The 20923-nt window shown below is 36.7% G+C and overlaps 1 protein-coding gene across 1 annotated transcript in view; it reads right to left on the reverse strand.

Annotated features, from left to right (window-relative positions):
- Positions 1 to 648: 648 nt before the first annotated feature.
- The window catches only part of SEMA3A (semaphorin 3A), a 164535-nt gene continuing 144260 nt past the window's right edge, over positions 649 to 20923 (reverse strand). The window contains exons 14-17 of the mRNA XM_066550951.1: positions 16466 to 16623; positions 12318 to 12385; positions 6486 to 6628; positions 649 to 4960 (exon numbers count right to left, since the gene is read on the reverse strand). Coding sequence (XP_066407048.1) covers positions 4505 to 4960; positions 6486 to 6628; positions 12318 to 12385; positions 16466 to 16623 — 825 coding nt within the window. The 3' untranslated portion in view covers positions 649 to 4504. The remainder of the gene's footprint in view (positions 4961 to 6485; positions 6629 to 12317; positions 12386 to 16465; positions 16624 to 20923) is intronic.

A 20923-nucleotide genomic window follows, 5' to 3' on the forward strand; every position in this document is an offset into this window, starting at 1 on the left:
GAAATATTGATACTTTCCTTCCTCCACTCCTTGTCTAGTGTATTTAAACTTCATGCTTTCCAGAACAACCATTTGTCTTATTAGCTGTTTGCACAATGCTTAGTGCCACAGCATATTACTTTTAGATGGAGCCCCTAAGCACTTCCAAACAGCTGCTAAGTTTACCTAAGGATACAAGAGTATGTTGGTAACAGACAGAACCTGATTTATTCCACTTGCTTTCTGTGCAAGCCAGTTTCCAAAGGGAAGCAGCATAGCTGTCCTAAGCCATTAACATTGAGTGAAATTTCATCAAGCACAGCAACTTGCTCATATTCACATGGCTTCCAGGCTGATTTACAGTTTGGTTCATGGACAGAGTGGAGAGTGGGGGTATGTGTGTCTATGTGTGGCTTTATCTGCACAAGCTCAGCAGCTGTGCCAAAAGATAGGCTGAAGATAAGTTCATGCCTCTCATTTCAGGCTTATTAGTTTGTAGCCTTCAAAAAAGAATCAAAAAATGCCATTAATACTAATAGCAATCCTTCTGGCCTAATAAACAGAGCTCATACACATTGATAGCATTATATTGGCAACAATGCACTCCATATGCTCATGAAGGTTACAGGGCACATTTCCGTGTAAACAGTCAAGACACTGAACTTCAAATATTTGGAAGAAATGTTTATTTAACAACTGAATACATGCTAAAAGAAATAATTTACAGCAGCAGTTTCATTACACTTTCTCTCCAGTTTTCTAGTTCCCATCTGAATTGAAGTGATAAATACAGAAGTGGAATTATTTACTACCCAGTGAGGAATGTGTTTAAAGAACAAGCACACAGCTCAAACACTGGTATGGCAAATAAACCACCTTATCACCTGTGTGGCAAAATCTTGCATTTTAGTATTTTGCTGAACACACCGAAATGGAGTACCTCTAGATAACAGTACTTTACACTGTACCTCCTTACCTAGTCAAAAATATTTACATCTCTTTTGACTAATGTGTAGGTAGCAAAAACTGAACTATTAAACACATACCATTGATATTCACTAAATAATACATAAAAAGGAACAGTAAATGCGCATTCACATGCATTTAATTTAATTTTTTTACATAGTGACTTTATTGGGTCATGGAGATTTAACTTTGTTTTGCAAAGATGCATGTTTTCTCAGTTTGATGTTAGAGTTTAACATAACCATACAGTTTTTAGGAGCCATAGAACGAATTCCCATTTCAGTGATCTGTGCAAGTGCAAAGAGTATAAGATTAAATATATTTTTGTTCCTTTCAGATGGATACCTTAAAACAATGAAAATAGATCTTTCTGGTTAATAGATCTTTCTGGTTATAAATGAAATCCTTTATTTCTCTCCAGCTTAAACACAACTTTTTACTTACTTCTAAAGTCTGTAACTAGAGGTTTAAAGGGTTTTATTGGCCATTTACAGAAATACCATTTTAATCTTTATTTTCAAACTTTATGTTGCTTTTAACAATAATGACATAAATGGGGTTATGAATCTTACTGAAGCTGCAGGGCATCTTTCTATACATTAATTCATTAAGGCCTATACTTTTTGAAAGGAAGTTCATTTCACATCAGTATTAAATGTTGCTTTAACTTGACCATAACATGAACATAAAAAATCAAAAATTACCACTGTTGGCTTGATCTTTTGCCCTCTTCTTTATATAAACAAATACAAAATCTTAAACAAGACTACTCATGTCAGTGAGGACTGGGCTGAAGTTTGTAAGATATGATCATATCAATTGTTCAATGAGACTGCGGGGTCAGGGTAAAAATGTTGCAACTTCCGTAATTTTGTTCCCACAGATTATCTTTCTCAGTATAGAAAAACTATCTTGGAATTCTGACTTTATTTGTTTCCTCTTCAGGCATTGTGAAAGAGGATGGTTTTGGTTCAGGTTTTTTTAAGGAGTTTCTATAGAACCAGTTGCTATAAACATGGAAGAGAAAAATAGTTACATAGCAATTCCATGAATCTGTAAAAAAGGAAACAAAGTGATTTGGGGTCTTTTGAAATCAATCCAAAATCCCACTGAGTTCTCTGAGGTTTATTTTAAAACTGTTTCCTTTTGTAAGAAAGAGTACTGTAGTAACTAGATAGTAGACAAAAGCCCTTCACAAAAGGCTAAAGAATGTTCTGTGATTAAAATTAAATAATTCATCTGACAACAGTGCTCAGAAATTAACCATAAGCTGAGCCGAAAAATTAATACTTCTGTACAGAAAAGTACATAGTCGAACATATGTTTTAATTCATCCATATTCAGCACATCATGAAATAATGGGAATTTACCAGCATACTGAAGTTCACAAGAGTCAGGTTAAACATAAGAGAGACTTAAAGCTGCTTTAAAAATAAATTCCCAAGTGCTTTCTTAAATCATGGCCCTACAGCCTTGTCCCAGCCTATTCAATGACTTTTTTTCCTGAAGAATTAAATGACAAAAGAATCCTGCAAGTTCATCCCCTCCAAAGAATTCAAAGGGGACTGAAGTAACTCAGCTGTTAGTGAAAATCCAATTTCTAATCCAATAGGCAAGGAGCCAAGGCTTCTCTAAGCAGAAGGATACTTGAATTAGTGAGTGGCAAGGAGGCTGGGGCACATTGTGAGATGCTGTCATAGCAGTTGTGTTATATTGTATGTGATAAGGCTGGTTGATAGTGTAGCAATAAATTGATAAATTAAATACCACAGAGTGAATAACAACAAAACAGATCAGTCATCAGTGCAGACACACTTTTATATAAAAGCTCCTTTAGCAAACTAAGGATTTTGTTCTAGTAATTTTCCCCACAATGACATTACTTGAAATTATGTCATTTACAGACTCTACCAAGATAAAATATGGGAGGCTGGAGAAAGATGATCTCAAAAGAACTGGACACCATAGAACTGGGGACCAAAGGCACATCTGTGCTGAGGTGAATAAATCCACTACTTATAACCCTAAACTGACACTCATGATGCAAGTACATTGTCTGTTTTACTCTGTTGCTCTCCTGTATATAGAATCATACAGAAGTGCAGGACCAAATTTTCTGTTAGCATAAACTAGTCTTTAAGCTGAACTTCACCTATTTACTACTTCAGCAGATTTCACCCACAGGTAAAATTGTCCCTCAGATCTTAAAATGGGGAGCTGGCTTTGGGGTTGTTATTTAGGTGGCCTAGTGCTGTTTCTGTGCATTTTGGTGGTCTGGCCCACAGAAAGAACAGAGCACTGAGAGTCAGTAGTGTGGACAAATCTCTACCACAGAGCTGGGAATACAACTCCTTAAACTGAATGTGAGCTTTGCTCATGGGTATATGACAGTCTATGAGCATCAGTATTTAAATATTAGCATTCACAAATATGAACCAAGAAAGCAAGAGTGTAATTAGCAGAGGGTATTTTAATGCTATTTGTTTTTTTTAATTAAAAAAAATATACAACTGAAAATCAATGCTCTCCTCTTCATTGGTTCATCTATAGCAAGGTATTAACAAGTTGAATAATTTCAAATACCATACTTAGAAAAACAGAATGCAGAATACTTCCATGCTATACAGTGACTTTCATGTTAAAATAGTTTAGTTTTAAAATTGCTTTGAAGTTACATGTCATATAGATTATTGACAGGGGAGGAGGCTAACTGCAGTGTGACCAGCTCCCCTGGAAGTTTTCCCAAACAAAAGAGTAAAGCAGTCATAATTGGAAGTTTTCTTTTTTTCCTCTAAACCAATAATTAGAAAGTACAATATTTCTAAGACAAAAAGTCTAATCTATTTTAGAAAGGAGCTAATGTTTGCTGCATATTTTTTCATGGTACATTTAAATTATACTTTTAATAAAATACATCTTTAGATCAAAGCTGAAAGAAGTCATCAGTAGTAGGCCAGTGTACTCCACATTTTTTTTCTTCCAGATGATGGATGGCTTATGTTGTTCAGATTTCCACAATCAATCTCATTCAGTGTTGTTTTTCCTCTTCTAGCACATATAAACAGGAGAACTGGTAGACAAAACAAGAACAAAATCCTTGTGTCCAATCACGTGTTTAGACGTTCATCAGCTTAATGAGTTCATGCAGTTTTATATAAGTCTAGAAGTGGTAGTGCTGATGATGAAAGGTGGGGCTTGTTTTTCTTTCCTGTAAGATGACAGCATGAAATACACTATTTTCTTTATATCTCCATCAAAAGAGAAAGCAAAACTTGCCTGCTGAATACTTGCAGAAGTTTTTGAGCAGTAACCTAGGTGCAGGTGAGTTATCATCCTTGAAACTCTGGTTTTTCTGGTCTTAGAATCAGAGCAGAGAGGAAGGACTTGCTAGGAAAATTAGAAATGGATTTTATTTAAACCTAGTGGAAACTGTTTGAACTTTCCACTCTTGTAAACATCCACATAATGCCATGAAAAGGTTCATGAATATTGCATTTTTTTTCCAGTTATCTGTCTATACAAGTTTCTACTTGGATGAGGTTCCTAGAGGTAATGTAGCTCAGACACTACGTGGTGCCCTCTCAAATTCATGGGTCCTCCTGTTTCTACCTTTTTTATTCTCTTGTAGGTGCTTCCACTTATTTGTATTCACCTGCGCGTTGGCAGGCCGCTGCCGGCGCTGTTTGCGGTCTCTTTTCCAAACCTGCTCACAGAACTCATCCATGGAGTTGAGATTGGGGTGGTTGATCAGCTGCATGAAGTCTCTGTACCAGATCTTTTGGCTGGGGGTCATGCTGTTGGTGGCATCCTTGATCTTGGAGCCATCACCATCTTCTTCCTTGTGAAGCAGCTCTTCCAGGTGGTCATTATCGATCACCTCAAGGGTCACCTTGAGCAGGGTCTGCATGAAGCCATGCTCCACAGCATGGCAGAAATAAACCCCAGAGTCCCTCCGGTGAAGGCTTCGTAGCAACAGGCCCTGTTCTGTCCGGATCATGTGGTCACCCACTTTTATCTGTATTGGGAAAAAGTGGTTATTTCAATAGTTATTTTTCATGCATGTGCTACATTATCCTCTAACCATGCTACTTCTTCATTACTGCTCCTTTTAACTGGTAAGACCTGGCCAAGAATGCCCAAACCCACAAAAAATGGAAAACCCTTTGCCAGTTCATCTGTTATCATGAAAGGCTCAAATATTTTGGAAAAACTGATATAATGCCAAGAGTTTGGGGAATTAGGAATTTACTCCTTAGTAACTACTGCTGCTGAACAAAGATCTGTTTCAACTGTCAGATGGAGTTGCTGGAAAGATTACAGAAGATCTGAGCCTGTAATCAGCAGAGTAAACATGGATTCATTTGGCTATATTACTGAAGTCTCATTATCTGCTAGTCAAATCTAGACCCATTTGCAGGAAAGGTTCTTTGTCTTCCTGTTGTTCCTTATTACAAAAACCCTCATGCATAGAAGTGGGTTCCGCCTAAGTGGAAAATTTACAAACAAGCAACTAAGGATCAAATCTAAAAATTTTAGTATTCAAAAAGCAACTGTTCAAAATACAGGGTTTTTTTCTGAATTAATTCATATCTACAGTGGAACTTCTTTCTCTCAATGTGCATGTTGCTGCAGACAGGAAAAGCACAGACCTGTTTGCTGCTCTCACCAAGTTTAAATTCTTAATAATTTACTACTTATTCAAACAAAACAAAAATATTTAAAGCAGCTAATGTAATTATTCTGAACATGCTTTAAATATATGTATGTATACTTCCAAATACTTCAATGGGAACAAAACAATTTTTGTTCCCTACCTTGACCTCCCTACCTACCAGAGTAGACTGTTCTCCTAAGATGTGTGTGACCTGGCTTGATACAACTTGAACACTTGAGTGATTAATAACATAAGAATGACGGTGACAAGAAAAGGAGAAAAATAAAGTATCAGCTTACTGTTATGCAAACAGGGAAATAAGTGTTTCTGCCTCTCTGAATACTGCTTTTGATGAAAATAAAAGTTCCCATACTCTTGTGTCCACTACAGTTCTCAGTTCTTCATTCTGACTCTCTGACTCTGTTCTCTGCAGTGAAGTCTGCATGCAGCACATGGGATGCTCCTGCCAGGCTGTGCTTCACTCAAACAATATGAGAGGGGAAAGCAGTTAAGCTTTTTCTCAAAGGTGATTTTAAGGCCTTGTGATATTTAAGTTTGTATAATCTTTGTGTGATGTTTCAGGTGACAGTTAGATGGAATTCAAGCTTTTTCTGTTTCTGGGATCTCTGATGGAACCAGTGTGGTTTTTAGGGAGTCTGAGGAAGGAGAGGATATGGATGCTTGCTGCTGCAACAATCTGTAAAACCTATTAAGGACCTTACAGGATTTTATGGTAATAAGAGTGAGAATATGCTGAAGAACAAAGGAAATCATATATTACAGAGAAGTTCTGCTCGACTAAAATTATTCTGGGAAGGACTCAGACTGAGGTCTATCTTTATAGAGAAAATTAGTTGCATCTCTTTATTTTTTTTTCCTACTGTACCTCTTCTTTGCGATCATCATTTTGCTTCTGGAATTGCCAATAGACTACAGCACGCTGAGATTTCGGACTGCACTCAAGGAAAGTGCTGCTGTTCTCTACTCCATAGATAATCTTTTCCTCCAGGGCCTGACCACTTGGGTTATCTGTAAAGCATGAAAAAAAATAGAAAAAAAATTGCCATGAAACTTAATAACTCTTAATTGCTATGTAATTTCTTTTTAGAATTTTGACTTCTTTAAAGTGTTTAAAGATAAAAAATTAAAAAATAATTTCCCCATATTAGTATACCATTTGAAAAATCTCCATCAACACCTCTATCTTTGTAAGGATGTAAGGACCCACGGTATGTTTTTTGGTTTATTGTTTTGTGGGGTTTTATTTTTAATTGTGTTTTAAATCCTAACAGCTGTTAACATTTCAATATGAGAATTTAATGAATTTAATTGTGAAATTTTTTGTAAGCCTCATTATTATTCATCAAGGAAAACATCTAGGACATGACAGGAATTTTTAATAGCAAACTGTATGCAATGAGAAAACTCAGGGTGTAGTTGCAGAATGTTTGTAATGATGCCTCCTGGGCTCTATGGTCATAATACTTTAGAGCAAAGTAATAAAACATGAGGCTATTTAAAAGTAGAAGAATGTTTTTAGATTATATGGCACTGCAGTTTGCTGAAACTGTTAATGACCAGGAATAATGTTTTTGAGGAAATGATCTTCAATTAATCATTTCCTCTCATACTGATATAATTTATGGAAATGTAAGGAGGTTAATAAACCAGACATTATGGGAGGGGAAAAAGAAAGTTAAATAAATTACTTCCTTTTGTAACAACAATGTTTCAAGATATTCATCAACTTGCTGGAAATATCACATAGCTATAGGACTTATATGGTATTTGATTCTTCTCCAATACCACAGAAGCTTTCAGGCATCATGTTTCAACTGTCCACCTGAACTCTTTGAAATGCTGGTATGGACTTAAGTGACAACAGAACAATAATCCTGAAGAGTGGACGAGGAGGAAGGGGTGGGTAGACTGTTGAACACTGTGTTGATCTCATGGGATTTCCTGACTCCTTGCCATTCTTTGTCTTTCTTTCAATTTTTCACATTTGAAAAGTTTTTCACATTTTTAGCACTGTTTTGAAATGCTTTAAAAGGAAAATTATGTCTATTTAAAACACTATTTAAAGAGAAATCCTTTGTCCAGTTTTGTTAGCTCCCAACTGTGCCTTTCTCCTACTGGCCATGTTGTTTAGCAAACACAGGCTGTTTGTTAGATGGCTGTGACAAAGGTAAAAATAAAATTGAGCTCCTGACTTATGCTGATACAGAATTACATGTGACTTTCAATAATGACTTTCAGCCCTGGGAGAGGATGGCAAAAGGGATGTGGAGCAGAATGGTGCTTGCCCAGTTCTCATAAAACATCAAATGGCCTATTAACACTAAACAAATAGGAAATGGGTTTGCTTGCCCTCCTCTGCTGGATTGTGGACCTTTTAACCAAGTGAGTGGCGTGTTCTATTAAAAACTGAGTGAAACAACTTTTATGACATCTCTCATAAACCATATTCCTGTGAAGAATATCAGTACAGCTGTGGGCCAGGAAGATAGGGAGCAGTGAAGGCATGAATTAGAAAACAAAGGAGCAAGAGAAAGGTAAAACAGCTGTAATAGAATATAGCCAAGGTGATGAGGTGGATGGAGCACAGGTGAATTTGTGTTACTGAAACAGAAGAACTGAAGTATGTGAAGAGATTGACTGAATAAAGTTAGAAGTGATAAGATAAAGATTGGAAATGGTAACTGATGGGTCCAGATTTAACACTGTGAATGGCTGATGTACTGAACTCTTCTGTTTCAAGCCAGATGCTCTACTTAAGGAACAAAATTCACATGACTGAGCAGGCAGCCAGATATCCTCATGCAGAGAAAAGCTGTTTGATATCTGAACTGGGATCCACAACAGACAGCACATACAGGCCTTCAGCATAAGACAGTAGAAAATATCCCCTTTTATAGCCTGGGACACATATGTTACTGCTCCAGTGATGTGTTTCTGAGAAACAGTGATTTACAGACTTCCATAATAAAGAATGGAAACACAGGGATTTCACCCTAGGATGCACACTCTGTCTCAATTCCTCTCCCAGGCTCCCATCTTAAACAACAGCAATCCAATAGTTTGGGTATTTGTATTAGAAGTAGAAATATCAAGTCAAATTTCTAAGCCTAAGTGAATGTGGGTCCTCATCTCCAGCATCCTGAAAGGACAATTTAACCAGCAAATTACTCATTAGGGGGCTTCCAGGTCCATTTCATTATATTTTCCTGAACGTGGCTTAGTTCACATTACACAGAGGCAGAGCACATGTTACACTGTTCTCATTAGATCCAGGGGAGGCAGTTTTCTAAAAAGTTCATAAATATTGGTAAAAAGGACAAAACCAGGTATTTCTTTGGTAAAAGTCCTATGGCCCATGAGTAGCAGCATGTTTTTAAATATATAGAGAAGCTTATGTTGGAAAACTTAGGTACTTAGAATGTTCTTAGTATCTAAGAATCTAGTAATGAGTTTTATTAGAAAATGTGCACTCTGGCACCATTTCAAATTTCTGTTTCCTTGGATCTGGTCTATGACATTCTAGTGTGTTAGAGAACACCATGGGAAGTGGGCGAAGTCCTCTTTACATTTCTTCACAGTTACAGAAAACACAATATGGGTGACAGACACACAATGAGAGAGGAAGCCTTTTAGAGAGCCTTCAATTTCCATTTCCATGATTTGAAGGAGCAGAAGGCAGGTCCAGAAATGTTTATAAACTTCATGCAATATTAAGCACGCGGAGTGCAAGAAAGTAAGCAATGATGGAATAATCACAGGATCAGAGTGCAGCTTTGGGACTGAGATGCTGAAGAGACTGGATGGAAGAATGAAAGTCTAAGAAGTTCAGAAAAGCAGCTGGAGGAATTAGAAAATTATAGAAGTCATGAAGCTGGTAATGAAATTCAGCCCAAAATCCTGCCTGAAAGCAGTAATTCCCAAAATGAACCCAACAGCAGTATCAGTTTACTGCCCTGATAAATATCCTTTAAGTACATAATTTGTGACATAACTGAAGAAGTATGAAAGGCTCAGTACTTGTACCAAGATTGCTCTGCAGATGAATGAATCTCACAATACAGTTTAATTCAGAGTGATTCTTTGAACTTCCCCTGGGATAAATCATGTTAAAAAAAACCACCTCTTCTTTAACAAGTTCTTCTTCAGAAAACCCCAAACTTTATTGTTTCTTGATACCTCTAGTATCTTACACTTTATGTAACATTCTCCTTTAGCTGCCACAAAGGTGACCACACTTTTAGATTTAAACATTAATGTCTGGGCAAACAGCTGTACAGTGAAGGATCCTTAGCTCTCTCTAATGTTGCTGTGCAGTCATTTTATACTTCTTATACATTTGAAGCAAAGAGCAGCTGAAAACACTACATAAACCCGATTATAAATATTATTGCTTCAGACTGATTGCAAAGTTGGTTTCTGCAATGTCCTTAAAAGATATACACTAAGACAATATTCTCTTTTTGTGTGTTTGTTGGTTCACACGGGGAATCAATTGGCACTTCCTGTAAATGAATCTGTAGACAAGTAGTGAAAGAAATTAATTTTAAGCTTTTTTGTCTATAGACAAAACCAATTCTTCATCTGTTGTACAGGGAACTATTGGTCACAAACAAATGAAAAACTCAGCATAAGTTGGCATAGGAAATGTATAGGTCATTAAGTCATGTGTACTATGTATGATTATGTGTAAATGACAAGTAAATATAGATGTAATAGATTTACAACTCAAATGATTTAGAGAAAATTTCTTTTAACACCAATCTAAACCATTCATTAAGTATTATGATTGTGTATCCTTCACATCTAGGATCCAGAACTGCATTCCCTCACTAATTTTTGTAACTTACTGATCCTTCTAATGCTGTCTTATCTTGTTTCATAATTGCTCTCCTCACTTTGGCAAAGCTGTACTAAAACTCATTTTGGTCAGGTGTACCATATAACTTTGTCCAGACCTTGAGTTCTTATGACTGTATCAGTGAAAAATCTGCATTTCTGGATTACTGTGAAACTGGAATACTCTCTTCTCTTTGGCCAGAAAGTGCCTTTTTCAGACAAATATGCTTACCAAATATGGGAAGACATAAACCTGAAGTGTTTTGAAATGCATTTTGCATCTATGAAAATAAAGAACAGACCTACAGTTGTATAAAGCACAGCTAGCAAAGGCTATGGAACATTAAAATGAATGGACCTGTGGTAGTAGACCAGTTCATAGTTTTGCACAGAGAGTAAAAATGTAAAGCTAAGAAATGCTCCTGCTGGTATTAAAATCAATGTTTAGTGCCTGGTGAAACTTTCCTATTCTGGAATTGAAAATCTCATTCCCAATATAAGGATGGTCTTACCTTCACTGTGTAAATATTACCTGATATCATGCAATGAGAAATTTGTGAGCTTTCTACTAATCACAATTGACTAGTTCAAATCTAAACTACTTGTACATTCATGAGTTCTGAAAATATGACAACTACATACTGACCACAGTCTATTCATGCACTTTTAAAACTCCTTTTTCCCTCTGAGTAACTTGGCCTGAGTCTGACAATCAGAAGTAAAAAGAAAAGCCATAATAATGTCAGCTCTGAGTTTCAAATGATTGAAATGAAGATAGAGAAAATTACTATAGGTAGTGAATTATAGCTAACCCAAAAGTAAAATTTAGGACTATTTATCATTTTTGCTATTACATGGACTGGAAAGACAAGAGGATTTTGAGGTACCTCCGTTATCAGTCACCTCCTTGTTTTCCCAGTGGTTTAACCCTGAGATTAGGCCAGTTGGTTAGAGCATGGTGCTAATAACACCATGGTTGAGGGCTTGAGGATCTCTGTATGGCTCATTCAGTTAAGAGCTGGACTCAATGGGTCCCTTCAAACTCAGAATATTCTGTGTGAAAAGTTCCTGTAGATGTGCCACAATCATGAGGAATCACTTATTTCCAGCAGAGGGAAGCATTGCCTAAGTATTCCCTTCCCTTACAGCAAAATGGACATTTTTAATTTTCTGAGTGAAGGTCTTCTGAAAAGTTTGGCAACAAATCAGTAACTGTGAGAAGTTTGTCAGTCAAACAAGTCAGAAAAGGAAGCTGATCAATATACTGTGAAAATGAAACAGCTGACAAAAAAAAAAAAAAGCAAACCAAAATACATCTAAGATAACCCATGCTGAAAGCACATGGGGATATGCCTGCTGCAAGAACATCCCAATCTTCAGAGCTTTTAGTGTGACACTTACAACAAAGGTCACTCCATATTTTGCCATGATAGTTACAAACATATTTGGTTTGTAATTTTATTTTGCTATTATCATCTTATGCGAACTATGTACAGCAACATGGACATTTTCTTGATGTCATGAAGAAAATACAATTCTTTTCTGATATAATATGCCTAATGTGATGGCATGGTATTATCAGGGAATAGAAGCAGGAAAATTAAAATGCTTAAACTGTTTATTTGAGGAAAACTAAAAAAAAAAAAAAACCACCAAAAAACCAAACCCAAATAGACTTCAGCATCTGATCCAGGCCATTGTAAGCTATCTAAATTGGGATAATGATGTATTATATTCATCTTTTGCAGATGTTCCAGACAATTGTCACCAACAAATCATTCACATGCTTCCTATCCTACTCTGTGCAGAGTCTGTAAATTACATACAAATGAGCTGCACTTGAGCGGTGCCCATAACTCACTGTGATGCTGCAGGTCTGAGCAGTGGGTGAGCGGGTCCCCGTTTCGGATGTCTTGTCGTCTGGTGCGCCTGCAAAGATCACATTTGAAATCTGTTAGTGCCCTTCCCAGTGCTCAACAGCAACAAATGGAACATTTCTATAATTACAGAGGCCACAAGTGCACCTAAACAACATTAGGAGGGAAATCATATTGTTACTACTACATTCTGTGCATTATCATTTTGTAGGCTCAGGCTTTATTCTTACAGGTGAAGTCTTCAGACACTGGTAAATACATACCTCTTGCACTGAGATACTAAATAAATAAATAATGTTCAATGCTAATTATTAATATTAAATAAAAAACAAATAAAATAAAATATGAAGTTTATTTTAACTGTGTGGGCAATAGTGGTCATACATAAATTCATTACTCGATTCACAGATAGAGGGACTGCTGAAGCATTAGAATATATACCGTAGGGTTTAACATGCTTCAAAAGTACTCATTTGTGCAAGTACAGAATACTTTCAGTATTGCAGCATCTTTTAGATAGATTAAATGTTAAGATGGGTGCCTTTGAATGAATGGTAAAGTGCTGTATTTTCTACACAATTTAAATTAAAAAGCACAGATCATTTCAGCTACCATGGGTTTCACTGAAACATTTCTGATAAAACCTTTTACAGAACTGTTCTAAATTGTCTTCAGAAAAACCAAAATAAAAACTTGAAAAGAAAGATTTTGAAATGCCATTTATTTTTTTTTATATTCTTTTGTAGCTTGAGTCTGAATTCTACCTTTGATTGAATGTCTTTTTAACTCTTCTCCCAGTTTGAATTCTACTGGCTCTTTTGAAAAACATGTTGATCTGTGCTAAAAAAAGAGTTGTATTTCATTGAAAAGAGCTTTTTAATACAGTTTTGTTTTGCATGTGTTTTTTTGTCTTTGTCTGCTCCTAGTTTTGTTTAAATAGCTGTGACACAAAATTCAACTGAGCCAAAGAAAAGTGCTTCATATGAAAAAGAAAGAAAAAAAGAACCAGGCAAACAAAGATGTGTTTCAAGTGTGAGTACTTTACTTTAGGAATCGGAGAAAGCCTGAGGGCTTGCAAAATTAGAGGAGAACAAAGAGGATTAGGCTGCTGAACAATGCTGTGATTTCAGATTATGGTATCCAGCAACGGATATGCAAAAGTCAAGTAGCCTTGTAAAAAGCCTTGTTGGTCCCTCCCTTGTGACAGCAGCCCACATTTTTAAAAGCCATTGTTCTTCAGCAGAGATCACGTCTCTTCTCCACACCAGCCCTCTTTGCAGGCTCCCACTAACAGCCCAGCATCAGCTCATACCAAGAGTTCTCACAGAGGCACAACTGCACAGCTGAGTCCTCTTGCCTGAAAGATTTTAACCATACTCTCTTCCACTGAAAGCTACTGAAGCGTTAAACCTAAAACTAATTATACCAAGTACAGCAAAAGCTTTCTTTCTGAGGGAAAAAAAAAAAGTTAGATGAGCATTTTTAAATATTTTTCTAAATAAAAACTTTAGAATTCAGAGTTCTTTATAATTATGAGTTAGGACATCTTAGCACATTTTAGTAAGCAGGAATCTTCTGCTGAATGATATATGATTAAAAAATGTACGAATCGTAATTTCCAATATCTTCATATTACTCATTACCAATGACAAAATCACACCCAAGATATAAGGAGCCATAAAATTTTGCTACCCCTACCTAAGTTTTAAAACAGCATATTTATAAATGCAATTTGTAAAAAAGAAATCTGTGGAAAGACTCATATTACTGTCAATGGAGTTTGAATGAAATGTTTAGTTGGGATTTCAGGAAAATGTTGCACATATCACCATTGTATCAACACAATGATTTATGAAATATGAACCAGAACACATCTGCAGAGGGTAAAGTGAAGTGGTCACACTACAGGAGCTCTGAACTGTCATTTAGACTTGTAAAATGGACAAAGAAAGAAAAACAAATAAAATCATGGCTTAAAAAATCTCAGTTAAAAAAAAAAGAAAAAAGAAACAAACAAAACCCAAACCCTAAACTCAACTATGAATAAAACATCTGTAAAATTGCCTCGGGAATCCATTTTCCCAATATTTCTGGAGCCTAAAATGACAAGAATTTATTATTAGGAAAATGTTGACATTTAAGCTGTTTCCAGCAATGCTGATTTTGTCATCAATGCATTCCAAGCTGGCTTGAGGCAATAGGTACAGCAGATACCAGGTGAAGAGAGGATCCTCTCTCCCAGTAACACAGACCTCTACTCTGCTGCTGCTGCTGCTGCCAAGGAAAAACTGGGGGCAAGAGGCAGAGACAGCAGCTTTTGCTTATGCATTTTTTGGATCCCAGCTTCCCAGCACTAACTTTTTCTTTCACAGTAGCCTCCAGAAAAGTAAATTCTGCATCCCAAGTTATTTCTGTAGCTGTGCAACCCAGTTTGGCCCCAGGAAACCCCACGAGTTAATCCCTGTAAGAAGTCCCAGTCACTTTACCCCTGATGGCAAGGTGAGCTCCATCTGCAGCAGTAAGTTGGAGAGTAAGGAAAAGACAAAGAGCCCTATTTCTTCCACCAGTGTAAGCAGAGGAATGATGTGCTCTATGGATCTTGAGCCTGGCTGGGGGTAGGAATGTTTGCTAGGAATGCGGAGAAAAGATGAGGTTCAGGGATAGAGAGTAGCAGAAAACAGTGATTCAGTGACTCCTGGTCTTACTGTCTCCTTGAGCTCAGAGGCAATACTCAACCATATTGATTTCTAATACTAAAGAACTTTTCAGAACAAAACAGTCTTTCAGACTCTCCTCAAAAACCTCACTGTTCCCTCTCCTTTCCTTCCTCTTCCAGAGAAACTGCCATGCTACCAGCAAAAATAAGAATTTAGCCCACGTAGCTGAGAAAATTTGACTGGCTCTTCTCTTGGGATGAGTTCTTTATTTTCTAAAGAATTTCACAAAAAGCTTTTCTCCTATTAACTCTGTTTCCTGGTGCAAAAATAGAAGCTGATGTTCCATGAGCAGCTTTTGTCATCAGTATTTGTTTAGGATACACTGTAATGCAAACCTCAAAATTTTAATTCCCTCCATCTGAAACGTCTGTGACAACTTCTCACCCTTTACCACATTTCATCTCCCTCAAGAACCAATCAAAACCTGGAATTTGGAATTCTGGCACTCTCAACCAAGTATTTGCTACAATTAATTTCTTGTATATAAACCCTTATGTGTATAAACCCTTGGATTCTTTGTTTCTTCATATGTGCAAGATGTCTGGCATATTCAATTTAATGTGAGCACTTTTTTATCATTTTACTCAATTTATCAATGGAATCTCAAACTACACCAATGTCTGCTTCTATTTGCAAATGTTTACCTGTTCAGTTATTTCTAATTTCTACTTCAATAGCCAGGAACTCTTCAATAACTAGCTTGTATACTTTTAGAGAAGGAGTTTCAAAGATAAGGGGAAGCAAAGAAATAAGTACTCTAAACCTTCAGATCAGGGCAACTAGACTTGTAAATTTTTAATAAAACTGTTATTTTTGATTTGGGGAGTCAGCTTTCCCCCAGTGATTGCATTGCAAAGCCTTTAGCATCAGTGCAAGAGGGACTGTGGAACAGTGGCTGTTCAGATCCAGCAGCACCCAGACACACATCAGCACATACAAGTTATTATTCTGAATAATAACAATAATGTTATATATCACTAAAAAATATAAGTTTCTATCAGCGTCCAAATATTTTAGAAGTATTTCACTTGAATCAGAATTCATGAAAATGCAGAATAATTTACTTGGGCAAGTAGTGATTTTCTTTGATTTTGAGCTCCCGCATTATGTTAGAGAAAATGAATTTTTTTTATTTTTGCTGTTTACCAATGACTATAAAGTTAGGAGCTAATTTCAGAGACAACTCTTGTCTGAATGTTTTCTTACAGGAGCTTTTTAAGCCAGCCCAAGAAGTAGCAGTGGTCACTTTAAATCAACCAAGACTTCATATTGCATGTAGCTGCCACAAGGATGTTTTCTTTGGAAAAGAAAGGACTCCAGTTAACCATCCCCTAAAAAATCTCCAAAGCCCTCTGGTCATATTGAGACCATCAAAACAAATAGCAAACCATGCAGACATGCAGAACTCTCCCTACCTCTTGGCAGTGGGGAAGTAACGTGAGCAGGAGGAGCCATCCCAGGCACAGTAAGGGTCCCTTGCAAGGCAACACTCAGCACAAGCTTTTCCATACACATCACAGCGGTGCAAAGGAAGCTGTGAAACTCCAGTGGCTGAGCCAATGTAGAGCTGTTGCTGTTGTAAAAATTGAAAAAAAAACCAAAAAAGTTCAAAAATATTGCAAATTACAATTTTCTTTTTCCAGGAAAGCATAAAAATGTTATATCATCATCTGTTAGGATCATTTCAAATACAATAAAGGATCATGATCCGAATGTATGCTAAAGGAATGAGAACAGAATTGTCCCGAGGGTAAAAAAAATCAAATAGGAAAAACTTTATTTTTTCATGAAGCCCTTGGTGGGTACCCTAAACAGAAAGAAAATTAACCTACTCTTCAATTTTTCCTTTTGTATTCAGATCTTCACACTGGGAAAACACCCAAAGTCAGTGACAGAATGCAACAGAGAACATGCTTTTGAATTTGAACAAAAAGAAAATCAACACCAAAAAGAAAATACATTTCCTAAGCATTACCTCAATTTATGCATGTGAGGAGGAAACCTGAAGTAAATTATTTCAGACTGATGCTATGATATTTCAGTTTGGGAGTGGTGCTATGCATGCACTTCTTTGCATGCCTGGTAATTCCAATATTTTGTACTCTTTTCTGTAAGTCATGATTTAACGGGAATATATCTTTAATGAGAGGAGAGGTTTTGTTTTGTTTTGGATAAAAACCAGTGTTGAGTAGAAGATGCAGTTCAAATGCAGAAGTAAATAAAAAAACATGCATGCAAAATGAAATACAGCCTTGCATGGCATCACAATAGAATATCTTGTCTCTCTCAATTTCCTCTCTGATATCAAATTCATGTGGTCCACTAGGGAAGCCAGCCCCAGAGGGATATGAGAAAACTGAACTTCTGATCCCATGTGAAAGTCCAAAGAGAGATATTTCAGATTAGGAAAAATTCACAAAGAAAACAAGTATTAGTGGGATGCAAAACTAGGGGAACACTAAATAAACAGATACACAAAAATTCAAGGGTATAATCCTTCTGGTTTGGAAACACTGACATTTTGCTATCAAGCCTTGACACTAAGCACCCACAGTGGACCGATGAATACCTGTCTTCAAGGTCCTACTCCAAGCAGTCCCATGAAGATAATACAAATTTATTTTCATTTTTCTTTCTTTGAAAACATAAAGGTGGTGTGAAAAAAATAGGATTTCAAGAAATGTTATCAAAATTCGTCATCTCCTGCGTTGCAATGTCCCAGAGGCACCATTTTCAGGAAATTCAGGAATGGAAGATGGCAGTGGTCACCTACCAACTAGACATAATGAGGACCAGGTAACAGGAGATAGCAGCACCAAAAACACTCATAAGAGGTGTTGTGTTAACTTCTTTCAGAGACAGCAGCTTGGCAGTTTACACAGCCATATTAATTGTAACAGAAACATCCTGCGCATTTATATAAACACCGGTATTTTCTCAAGGAAAATATGACAAGGAAAGCCCCCAAAGGAAAATTCACTGGCAGATTGAAAACTAAACCCTTTCAAAGCAGCTGCTTCCATCTATTATTGTTTCATAGCTGGGTTGTAAACCCACATTCTCCAGGCAGAAATCTCTGACCACACAGGGCTTTACACAAAGCCTGAACTGTACAAAACCGTCCCAGTCAGAGTTGTAGCCTTAAGAAGAGAGGACACACAACAGACATGATGAGCTGCTTCTCTCTAACTGAAAGGACTTAATCAAGTACCCACCTTAGGGCTACATCCTGCAGTAAAAAGAGCAGCAATTCAAATCTTAGGTGACCTAACTGCTTCTCAAGGGAAGCCTCTTCTCTTTACTGATTATGGAGGCAGCAGAGGTCAAATTAGAGCTTCAGTTAAGTATCTTAAATGTCCAGATGGTATTGATCTGAGTCCTGTGTAATTGGGGCATTAATATCTGTATAAGCATGTAGGAACGTGTGGTGCAACTAATATAAAAATCAACCCAGAGAATGCACATGGGAAAATAAAGAATGGTGTAATGGTTTCCTATGTACCTCTGTAACCAATTTTATTTTGCAAAAATCCCCTCCCTGATTTCTAATAAATGTCTTTAGAATTAAAGAATGACCAGAAACCTAAGAAAAAAAAATGAAGCCAAAATAGGGTTACTTAAAAACTATATTCCTTGTAGATAAGTTCATAGTTCAGCCAGTGAACTGCAGCATATGTTTCAGGTGCTGCACAGCCTTAAGGCTGCTGCCTCGTTTGCTGCTCTTCTGATCATGGTTTTAGACTCCAGCTGGTGATCGTTATTCTGGACACTAACAATATAAAAAATCCAGGCAGTCTGAAATTCAGAAAATAGAAATAGAATTATTTGCATCAATGGTCTGACCTTCCTTTGCCATACCACAGTAAAACTGCCTTTTCAGCCATCTCTTCCAAGACATTGTTAATTTAATGAATTGAGATTTTCAGATAAACCAGAGTCAAAAAAGAAAAAAGTCGTCCTCTAAAAATTCTTGCACAAGTATCAGAACTCAAGAAAAACTGAGGAGACTAATATTTTAAGCAATCCAGTGGTTTCTGTTGACCCCACAGTGCTGCCCAAAAAAGTAGCCTCTCCTAAGAAAAAGTCAGACAAAGGGATAACAGAATGTGGAAAATGTAATGCTTAAGAGGAAGAACTTGAGCAGAATCTTTAAAGGAACTTTAGGGAGCATGAAATTCAAGTACCATTTGGTTAATTGAATGTCTTGAGAAGTAATGCAGAATAGTTCAGCATGCTGTTTAGGTGATATATCCATTTAGAGCTGGTCCTTTCTATGTGCTCACTATGGACAGAAGTGCTGATTGAATAAAATTCAGTATTTGGTACTATAAAAGTAGTCACTAAGATATTTCTGAAGGTGTCTGCCTTGCTTTTGCTTGAAAATCTTATACAAGAGAAACAAAGCTCTTTGTAGCAATTGACCCAACAAGGACTTGTTCAGCCAAGAATTTTGTCCTTTTCCCATGTCACCAGAAATCCAACAGCTTTTTTGAAGGAGCATCACAAAGCTGACCCTGAGAAAAAGGTGAGAGGTTGCTCTGCAAAAAGTCACCTTTGATTGAAACCCAGGCTGGACTTTTTGGCCTGCTCCCATGTTTGTAAAGGGAAAAATTATGGAGCTTCACCTGGCAGGCTCAAAGCCAAGAGGTACCATGTGTCCCAGAGAACTGTGAGCTGAAGCAGCTGCAGGGTGTTGCAGTGGCTCAAGGATGCTCTGAAGGTTTGTGTCTATTGCTAACAAAGCATAAACTGTTTAAGAGATAAGGTTACAAAAGCCTAGGGCTCTGAACACAATCAGGAGGAATGTATAGCTTCAGTGAGAAAATATAGACACAATTCCTGTGAGTTAAAGACAGCAGAGTAGAAAAAGAATGTATTAAGGCTTAGTCTTGCACATAAAAGCTAAATTTACTCATAAGCCACTCTTGCTCAAGGGCCAAATGCAGACTCAGAGAGAGAGACAGGAGCTTTAGAGCTTAATGTAATTTAAAACCTAATCTAAGTTCTGCTCCTGAAGAATTTGTAGATTTTGGTCTTTAGGAAGAGTAATTTGTAACATAACATATTGGCATGGTGGCAAAAGAGGTAGCTTTGAACAACCAGAGTAGTAAAACATTTAGAAATAAGGAGAAACTCCCTGTACCATGTTTTTATAATTGGATGAAAGATTTGTTAGTGAAAAAACAAAATGAAGTGATTATTTTTAAGGCATTCAATAGAACATGCTGGTTTTACTATTTACATTTCATGCTCTGGCTTTCCACAATGCATAGAATTATCGTGCTGTTTACATGAAAACCACCCTGCTTATCAGAACACAATGAGTAAAGTGTTTGAGTTATAGAACTGCAGTATTTTTAAATCATAAATGTAAAATGGAAACATGTTGCCATATACTTATTTCATACATATTGCCAAAAGCTTGTCATAGTGTATCATGATTCTGTCATTTTTAGCCTGAGGCTGGTTGATTTTTCATGAGTTTTACTCTGCCTGAATAACTTGTGGTTTATGCTCTTTTTTAGCTTCAGACAATTTTAGCAGTGTAAATTTGTTTTCAGAAAACTCAGGGAAAATTGTAATCTCTCCTGAAAAACTAAAGATGCTTTGGAGGAAAAGCTGTATGAAAATGCCTGGTCAATTTTCAAATATGACTGGCTGCTTTAAGGGAATGTACTTATAAAAATAATCCAAATCAGAGCATTTTGGTATGATGTGGACATTTATACAACTTGACAGGTCTGTTTTTAAATACCCCAGTATTCAATAGTATCTTTCTCTTTGTCCTGCCATTTTTGCTGATTTAGGTGGTAAACTGTTAGAACAGTGTCCCCCCCAAACATTTTCTGTCAAATACATGAATGCTTTCAGAC

The sequence above is a fragment of the Molothrus aeneus genome, chromosome 5 (assembly GCF_037042795.1).
Source record: "Molothrus aeneus isolate 106 chromosome 5, BPBGC_Maene_1.0, whole genome shotgun sequence".
Taxonomy (NCBI): Eukaryota; Metazoa; Chordata; class Aves; order Passeriformes; family Icteridae; genus Molothrus; species Molothrus aeneus.